General features: G+C 39.0%; 1 protein-coding gene across 2 annotated transcripts; it reads left to right on the top strand.

The window, feature by feature from the left end:
* The first annotated feature begins 1,332 nt into the window (after nucleotides 1-1,332).
* On the top strand, nucleotides 1,333-4,852 carry NEUROD6 (neuronal differentiation 6). Of its 2 annotated transcripts, XM_038130033.1 has the most exons (3): nucleotides 1,333-1,516; nucleotides 1,867-2,134; nucleotides 2,931-4,852. In XM_038130033.1, the coding sequence occupies exon 3, from the start codon at nucleotides 2,952-2,954 to the stop codon at nucleotides 3,963-3,965; it is 1,014 nt and encodes a 337-aa protein (XP_037985961.1). In that variant the 5' UTR covers nucleotides 1,333-1,516; nucleotides 1,867-2,134; nucleotides 2,931-2,951; the 3' UTR covers nucleotides 3,966-4,852. The 2 variants fall into 2 exon arrangements, with proteins under 2 accessions (XP_037985961.1, XP_037985962.1); XM_038130034.1 differs by lacking the exon at nucleotides 1,867-2,134.
* The last annotated feature ends 4,408 nt before the right edge of the window (nucleotides 4,853-9,260 follow it).

Here is a 9,260-nt window from a genome sequence, read left to right as displayed (position 1 = left end):
CCCTCCAAAACTAGAATTTATAATGGAAATGCTGACATGGACCCAGAACACTAGCAGCTCTGCCAGGTATTATTTTAATACTAAAAGCATACTCAATCACTCATTATTTTATTATAGATATTATTTAGTTACAAAAAAAGCAGTGATACACAATAATAATGAAACCAAATTTTAAAAAAGAATGTTTCTAAGGTGACTCCTGTAACTCCCTTGATATCGCTTATATGTGACATGCCACTCCTGAAATTAAAAAAGAAAAAAATCACAAACCCCTAACACATGAAGGTGGAGTTTGTAATAAGCTCCATGGCAAGGCTGAGCTAAGACTCTTTGTCAGCTTCCTTTAACAGTGTTTTGCCAGCAGAAGGAGACAAAAGGGTTAAAAAGGAAGAGCAGGGAGCACAGGAGAGGCAGATGACAGGAGAAACAGGGGCATGAAGAAAGGAGAAGCTAGGTATCAAAACAGAAGAGCAGGGGGAGATTTTTAGGAGGTTTTCAAAGGGAACTCAGTTTTTAAAGAGATATTGGGGAAACATTCACAAAAAGTCCAGGCAGACTGAGAAAATGTGGCAGGGGCCAAACCCTTTGAGAATCCTAAGCTACACTTTTGAGCAGGTGCATCCCAGTCACATTACAACATGCCAGAGAAGGTCAGCGAGCCTTGCCACATGCTTCAGAAAAAAGGCATGATTTGTTAAACCTTCATGCTGTATGTCCAGTTTTCTATAAATGCCTTTTTTATTTTGCCAAGTCAAAAACCACCAAGACATGTGAAGGAAGGATTTCTTACAGATGGCATGAGGTTTGCTCCTATTATTCTGTGCTCTGGGGCAACAAGCTGCACTCCAAAAAACCCCACACCCCAAAAATCTCACCCAGCAGCATCACACAAAAACTACTTTTTGTGACTGTGCTATGCATTACAGCACCAGCATTACTTCCCTATTACTGCCTTCCTTTCCTTGCCTTTTCTTTCTTATCCCTGGGTACCAGGTGCACTGGAGGGACTCAGATCAATACAAGACAGCGTTTCTTGTATAAACAATGCCATATTAACAACCAGAGGGCAGCTGTACCTGTAGGCAGGGATAGCACCAAATGCTGGCATGTCTATCCATGCAGCTAGACTGCTAAAAAGAAGCAACCAGAGTGGAAATGCACCTACTGTATGTGAAATACTGGTGCAGAATTTTTTTCTTTTCTTTTTTTTTCTATCAGTCTAACCTTCTGTGTTGATACATGAATGCTGGTACCCACTTAGAGGGATGCCAGATGATCAGTGCAGAATGAAGGTCCCAGGAGAAAGACTCACGTGGTTTTCTCTGCCCCGTGACGTCACTAGCAGATGGCATGGGTACCAGCTCTGGCACTTGGCATCAATGTCACTTTTTAGAGATCAATGAGATAGTGCAGATATACACAGATCTAGACTCCAGCAGACGATGCGACATTCAGACTGAAAAGATTTGGAAGGCAAAAAATGAAAACTGATTGTTGAATGAAATAAAAAGATAAGGTAATACAAATAAAGATATATTTCAATTGGTGTTGGGTGTGCATGCAAGTGTTTAAAGATACAGTATCATTGTCTTGTATTTTGTGTATGCTATTTGCTGTCTAATAACTCCTACCATTTTATTCTTCTGATGCAATTACAAACTTTCATTGCTTTTATGTAATACTGCAAATGTTTAGACAATACTGATATAGTTAGTCTTTGACTGGGGTTTTTGTTTAATTTTGTTCTAAGTCCCTGCATTTACTTTGCTTGTCTCTTTGAAGTCCATGGGATACAAGCTTTTGCTGTTCCCAAACTGCAAATGAAAGCAAAGTAATTGGGAAAAGGAAATTATTTTTCCTTTCCAGGCTGGATTCTGAGCACACGTGCAGGATTACAGTCAGAATCTACAGACCGCTCCTGTCAGCTAAGAGCTGGAGGAAGACATCTGAGCCTCGCAGAACATAAACACTGCTATAGCGTGCAGGGAATTTTTCACCTCCCCCCCCCCACTCCCAGTTGATGGGAAAGAAAAGAAAAAGGAGAAAAGAACAAGAAAAAAAGCTAATAAGTTGATTCTAACAAAACAAATAATATCAAATAGAATTTTTGCTTGAAAAAGGGGGGGAAAAAGAGGTAGGGGGATTTTATTTCCTAATTCTAATCGGAATACATTTAGGGTTAAATAATTCTGATTTTTGCCTTAATATGAAATAAGTATTATGTGATTTTAATACAAATAATTAAGAAAAATGCTTTGTTTTGAATTATATTACTAGCTGAGTGATTTGGGGGGTATATTCCATTTTTTTTCCTTCTCAACCACTGTAACTTACTAAAGTTTAATATCTTGATACATAAAGGAAGAAATGTGGAGAGCAAAAACCCACAATTTTGAAGTATAAGTCAAAAAGTGATTTTAAAATATTTACCATCAGGTAATAGAGATATGGCACTTTTTCAATTTTAAAACTGCACTAGCTCTCTTAATTTTTCCACCCAGGAGAATTTGGATTAAGGAAATTTCTGTAGTGCTTTGTCACATTTTGCATTTCTTTGAATTCCATGATGGTGAGAGTTTGAAGGATTTTTTTTTTTTTTTAAAGTGAGCAGGAAGCTAACTGTACATTTAAAACATGAATTTACTCCATATTTATCTGTGAGAAATGTGGCTTTTTAGTTGCAGGGTCAAATGTTTAAAGTGATTTTAGCATTATCAACAGCTATTATTTTTTAAACGTAGGCATTTGCAACTGCCATTTTATTAAAAAATATAGATTGAGCATTTATACACACACACACACACATACACTCATACACACTCTCTTTTTAGGAGAGCTTACACACAGACACAAATAAGGTGCATGAGGCTGTGTGAGTCGGAAAACTTTAAAAATGGAAATATTTAAACATTGTGCTGGCATTCTTTCAGGTAACTTAAGATTGTAGAACCATGTTAACACTACCATTTGATGAGTCTGTTGTAATGCCAGAATCCCAGATGTGTAGAAAGTTTCCCAGAGAAAGTGATGACCAAAAGCAAATGAAGAACACAGAAACCCTTTCAAAGCAGATCATCCTCCGAGGAAAGAATATTAAAAGATCTCCTGGAGAAGAAACAGAAAAAGAAGAGGAGGAGGAAGAGAGAGAAGAGGAGGATGAGAATGGCTTGCCAAGGCGAAGGGGCCTTAGGAAAAAAAAGACAAGCAAGATAAGGATGGAAAGAATTAAATTCAGGCGTCAAGAAGCCAATGCTAGAGAGAGGAACCGTATGCATGGCCTTAATGATGCTCTGGACAATTTAAGGAAAGTTGTCCCTTGTTATTCTAAAACACAAAAACTGTCAAAAATAGAAACTCTAAGACTAGCCAAGAACTATATTTGGGCTCTTTCTGAAATACTGCGAATTGGGAAGAGACCTGACCTGCTCACCTTTGTCCAAAACTTGTGCAAGGGTCTGTCCCAACCAACTACAAACTTGGTGGCAGGATGCCTGCAGCTGAATGCCAGAAGTTTCCTAATGGGCCAGGCAGGTGAAGGTGCCCATCATACCCGCACACCCTACTCCAACTTTTATCCTCCCTACCACAGCCCGGAGCTTGGCACCCCCCCAGGCCATGGGACTCTTGACAACTCTAAGTCCATGAAACCATACAATTACTGCAGTGCTTATGAGTCCTTCTATGAAAGCACTTCCCCTGAGTGTGCAAGCCCACAGTTTGAAGGTCCCTTAAGTCCTCCCCCAATTAACTATAATGGGATATTTTCCCTGAAGCAAGAGGAAAGCTTGGACTATGGCAAAAATTACAATTATGGCATGCATTACTGTGCAGTGCCACCCAGGGGTCCCCTTGGGCAGAGCTCGATGTTTAGGTTGCCTTCAGAGAGTCACTTCCCTTATGACTTACATCTGCGCAGCCAGTCTCTCACCATGCAAGATGAATTGAATGCAGTTTTTCATAATTAATGAGGAAAATGAAAATAAACAGTGGTCATTCACCTCCCCATCTAATTAAGAGCAAGCAGATGCTTGGGCACTGCATAATTGGCACAATTCTATTTAAAATGTTTACTAGCTCCTAATGTGTGTTTCTACTATTGTGAGGATTTTCTATGTAATAATAAACCCTTTTTATTGCAAGTATTTTTTTCTGTAATCACTGTGAGAATATGGTTCCTCCCAGAGGTTTTCTCCCTTTTTTAACTTTTTGTTTCCCTGTTTGCTTGATTTGTTGAACAGTGTGTCTGAACAATATTACTGAAATAAAAGTGTACACACTGTGTGAAGTCAATGTCTATTTTGATTGTATAGTAATTATACAAATGCATGTTATTGAAATCAGATTAATAAAAATAATGTATTTATAATTGGTAAAAATATATATTATGTGTTCAAGGAGAGCTGGATTAAAAATTTTAAGAATGTTAAAGTAATTATCCAGAACTAAGATGGGCTTGCAATGTGCAGAGGTGAGGGGGCAGCAATATTGAAAGCTATGCAAAAAAAAAAAAAAAAAAAAAAAAAAAAAGGCAAACAAGAAAGTGAAATAGTTTTTGTTTGGGTTGTTGGTTTTCAGTAAACTAAGGAAAAAAGTGATTGTCGTTGACATTAGTCAGCCTGACTTTAGAGTGCTGCTGACAGAGGCCACATGATTATATTTAGAAGATGTTGTTAACAATTTGCCTCAGTTATTTTGACCATATATAATAAGCACTTTTTTTTTGTGTTATTATGACTTCAGATGTAAAGGTTTGTTATAAAAATGTATAACTGTGGTTTCTCACTACATACTTAACATGCAATTAAAGATAGATGTTTCCACTTTTAAAATACATCTATTAGCTGTGATACTATAGCTGCGTCTATTTTGTCTGAGACTTATTATTTCACAGTATACAGTTGCCTTTGGTCTTGCCTACACACCTTTTTTACCAGGACACTCATAATGCTTAAGTCTGGGGTAGGAAGTCAAGAATTATCAGTGTGAACCTCATGCTATTTTCAGAAGGATGTATTAGTGATGCAGTAGATTCAAAATACCACATAAATAGCTGTGTGTTAAATGAAATAATAGGTTATGGGAAGAAAGCAACTTTATATCGCAATGAAATGCCAAATTTCATATGGGGAAGAGCCCTGAGCTAACACACAGGACACTAACTGCTCCAGCTCTAGCTCACTGGGGGAATGACAGGAGCATGAGAATTATAAGAACTTCAGAGAAAAAGAATTCCTGGACATTGCTAAACTTAGTGTTGACTAAAAACAGCACCAGTAAACTACAGATGTGTGTGCAACCCACACTAGTTCAGCAGCTGCAGAGGTCTGCACAGTCCCACACACCTTAAAAAAGTTTAGCTTAGCTGAGCCTCAGTTGTTTTCTAACCAGCTAGAGCTATTTATCTATAAACTCATGATGAATGAACCGTTGATCTAAAAGCCAACAGTCTTTAAACATCTGAATGAGCAAGACCTCTTTATTATGATGGATAAACATCAGCTGTCTGACAAGCAAAAATACTCTGCTCTAAATGAGGAGGGAATACTTTTTTAAAAGCTGTATATAAAGTGCAAATTTTACATGCAAGTTGGAAGCTCCCGGCTGAATCACAGTCTGATTCACAGTTTGTTAATGATACATCAATCTCAGAGCCTCACTTGAGTACACAGCTGGACAAAGAGGGGATGGGCCCATTTCTCCTGATTATTTGCCTAATGTCACAAGCAATACTTGTTGTAAACAGTCTGCCCTGCCAAGCATTGCGCTCCCTCTGGACAACCACAACCTGATGTTCATCTCTTCTAAGTAAGACCAGGCTGCCCTCAAAGAAAAGTGATAACATATCCCAAAGTTTGTATCAGGGTCTAAATGCTTCCACATTTGCAGAGGCAGAGGGACAAGCATGGGATTTTGTTCAACCAATATCCTCTCTAGGCACAAATATGGCACCAAAATGGAGTTTTTTTGAGTAGTCTTGGGCAAAATTTCAGGGGTTTGGCTCAGGATCATCCCCTGTTTCCTCAGGGTCAGGCATGGACAGTACAGGCAGCCCTTTTCCACCTTGGATGAAAGGTGATGGTGATGACTGTCAACTCAAAAGCATCCCCAGGTGTTCTGCACTGAATATAGGAGGGATTTTGGAGAAAAGAAGACCCTAAAGTAGATTGCATTTGCTATGACTCATAATTATCTGATATTTGGCAGGCCATGGAGAGGTAAAGGGACAGAGAAGGGGGAAGAAGCCATTCAATGAAGTGAAAGCATGCAAGCTTGGGCACAGATTCATTCACACTGAGAAACAACAATATATAACGAGGTGCTGTAGGCAAGAGGGCCCAGAAACAGGGGATCATTTGTGGGGGATCAAATACTCCCCATTTAGCATTGGCAACAAACTTATCTAACCAATTTTACTAAGAGAAGCCTCTTCTAGGAGGCTGAAAGTTCACCAAGTACTTCAGGGCTGTCTTGCTGCATGGGGGGAGGGTCTTTGCATAAGTTGAGAGTGGTGTGAGGAGGCAGCTGTAAAGTCCTGCACCAAGGGAAAGAAATGTCTACCACGATATATCCAGCAGGAACCCAAGGGGTGTTCAGTCTTCAGGCTCTGCAATCTGGGCATCTCCAACTCTGTGGCCCTATATTAACTCAATAACTCATGGGCCAGTTCCTATTTCCCCTTCTGGCAGCAGAGACAAAGGGAATGGGGAAAAAAATTTCCCTGCCTGTTTGGATCTTTCTCCCTTACTCCATGACAGATGGGGAGGCAGTTTGCAGCCAGATTCCCCCTCTGGTAGCTCAAGGCAAGAACCACACTTGCTCAGGGCATTGCAAGTTGGAAAGTCACTCCACAATAAATAATGGAACAAATAATAGGAAAATAATGAGATGGCATAAAACCCCTCCAATGTTCTCTTTCTAGGAGGGTATGGATTATTTAGAGATACGGAGGTAGGAAACTCTCTTGACAGCAGGCTCTCTTGCATACCTTCTTTTATGCACACAACAAACATTTCTGTGATTCTTCACTGGCCAGTCACAGAATAAAAAGGTGCTCCCATCTCTGACATGATTTTTAAAGGCCTTTGAAGATGCCCTATTTTAGGGGAAAAAATCTGAGCTCTAATAAAGGTCTGGTCCTTTAAAATCACAGGAATGAAAGCCAGTGGGTTTCTTACTCATTATCTCCACTTTTTGTCTCTTTTCAATCCCTTTCATACAGCAAAACAAAACTGGTCAGATCTGTGTGTCTTGTTCTCCTCTTCACTGCCTTCAATTTTTCGAGGATAGAATTATGTAAAAGAACAACTGCTTCAGAAAAATTAGGTGAGAAATTTCTATTGTTCCGTGTCCTTTAGCACAAAAATATTGAAACCTTCTATCAGTTTGAGAGATGGGAACCCCAAAGTTATTTCATATGTGGCTTTTTTACACAGTGGAACTCTTTGCCATTTATTCTTTCCCAGAGTAACATTTTAGTGTGAATTTCAAAAAAGCAATTTGGGTTTTTTATGATACTGGAAACACACTAATTATTTAAGAATGGCTGTACTGGTTCAGATTAATCACCCATCTGACCTAATATCTATTTTTATTATGAGAATATGAAAAAGTTGTCCAAATGTGTCAGAAGAGGGCAAGGAAAATAATTTTTTTAAACTAATAGAAGTATTGGAAAATAAACTAAACATAATGTTCCAGTCTTGTTGAAGACAGAGATGCATCTGACTTGCAAAAAGGGCCATGAGGCATAACAGTGTACCGTAATGTTAGCACTCTTTCCTCTGCAACACTGGACTCATCAGTAATCACTGAGTAGGATACACTTGGTAGTACTAGTTGGGACCTCTGAACCCCATGCCAAGAAAAACCTCATCCAGACTACAATTTAAAATGAGTGGCCCAAGCCCCAGTCCTACAAATCCCAATGAGACCACAAAAAGAAAGGGAGGGGCAGCCACTGCTTTGCCAGACCTTAGTGGAGATCTCAAGCCTTTTCTGAACTACAGTAGGGATACCCATGTTTTAGAACACATCCTGACTATGGTCCCTTTGGGACTGTATTCATTTTTTCATTTCATAGCTATTTCTACAAAGATTTTTAAAATGTATTGAGATTGCACAAGCACAAACATGATGGAATTTTTTTTTCAATACCAGCATTTCTTTCTCCCATTTTTATCCCTTCTTTATTCTTCTTTCTCTGCCTTGCCTATAGGGCTCTCAAATGGCAGCAATTAAGTGAAATGAATGAAATCCCAATGCAATACATTACAGAATCTTGCCTTGCAAAAAAAAAAAAAAAAAAAAAAAAAGTCTTTGCATGGTTTCGCTTAGCAGATGTGAATCTAGCTTAACAGTGGTTTTATCTTATGGTCACAAGGTCAAAGCAGGTTTAATACTAGTACCAAAATCCTTCAGCCTTTGATGTATGAGTAGCAGATACAGTGCTGCTTTAGGCTGAATTATCAGGAAAGCAGCTTCCCTTACAAAATTTCAGCAATTTTTGAATTAAGAAGAAACAAACAAAAAAACAACCCTCAGTAATCTGGCTGTGGGTCTGACCCAGAGCTGAACCATGGCAGCAGGTTTTGATTTTGCTCTGGAGAGACACAGATCAGCGTGGTGAACAGCTGGCACTGTGCCACTGCAGGATCTCAAGGGCAGACCTGTCGTATCACACTGATACAAATCTAACTACAGTACACAGGGCTACCATGCAGAATCACACTCCCAAGCCTTTTCCACTACACAATTAGACCAGAGCAAATCATCTCACAAAAATCTATGCTATGCCAAAAGGATGGCATCTTTTCCTGCAGAACTTTTTCCCTCATCTCAGAGGACGTGCAAGAATGAGCTAGGAAAAGGGAAAGGCAAATTTGCAAGCAAAAGAGCTCTGGGGGAAAATTTTTTTTTTTCTTTTTTTTTTCTGCCTACAGTGTGGAGTCCCTATGACTCACAACTGGCTTTAAATTGGCAACAGCAGCAAAGGTTGTTACAGAATGGTAAAAATTTCCTCCCCCTGCTTCCCCAAAACACCGTTTTCTTTTGACTGTTTCCTTGTCACTTGCTCCTTACACTTACACATTTATCCCTGTAACTGCATTAATTGCATTATTTAATTCTATTCTTGTATGATTTAATTCTACACCATGTATGTAGAACATATGTGGTTGTAGCTGAAAATCTGCACTACTTCAGGAGGTTAAAAAAATATTTGCGGGAAAAAAGTGATGCTTACGATTGTTCGTTTTTATAGG

Source organism: Motacilla alba, chromosome 2 (genome assembly GCF_015832195.1).
Source record: "Motacilla alba alba isolate MOTALB_02 chromosome 2, Motacilla_alba_V1.0_pri, whole genome shotgun sequence".
NCBI classification, from domain to species: domain Eukaryota; kingdom Metazoa; phylum Chordata; class Aves; order Passeriformes; family Motacillidae; genus Motacilla; species Motacilla alba.
This window is presented reverse-complemented; position numbering and strand designations above follow the sequence as displayed.

Coding starts and splice junctions, on each gene's coding strand:
- NEUROD6 (XM_038130034.1), top strand. CDS start 2,952: ATGTTAACACTACCATTTGATGAGTCTGTTGTAATGCCAGAATCCCAG.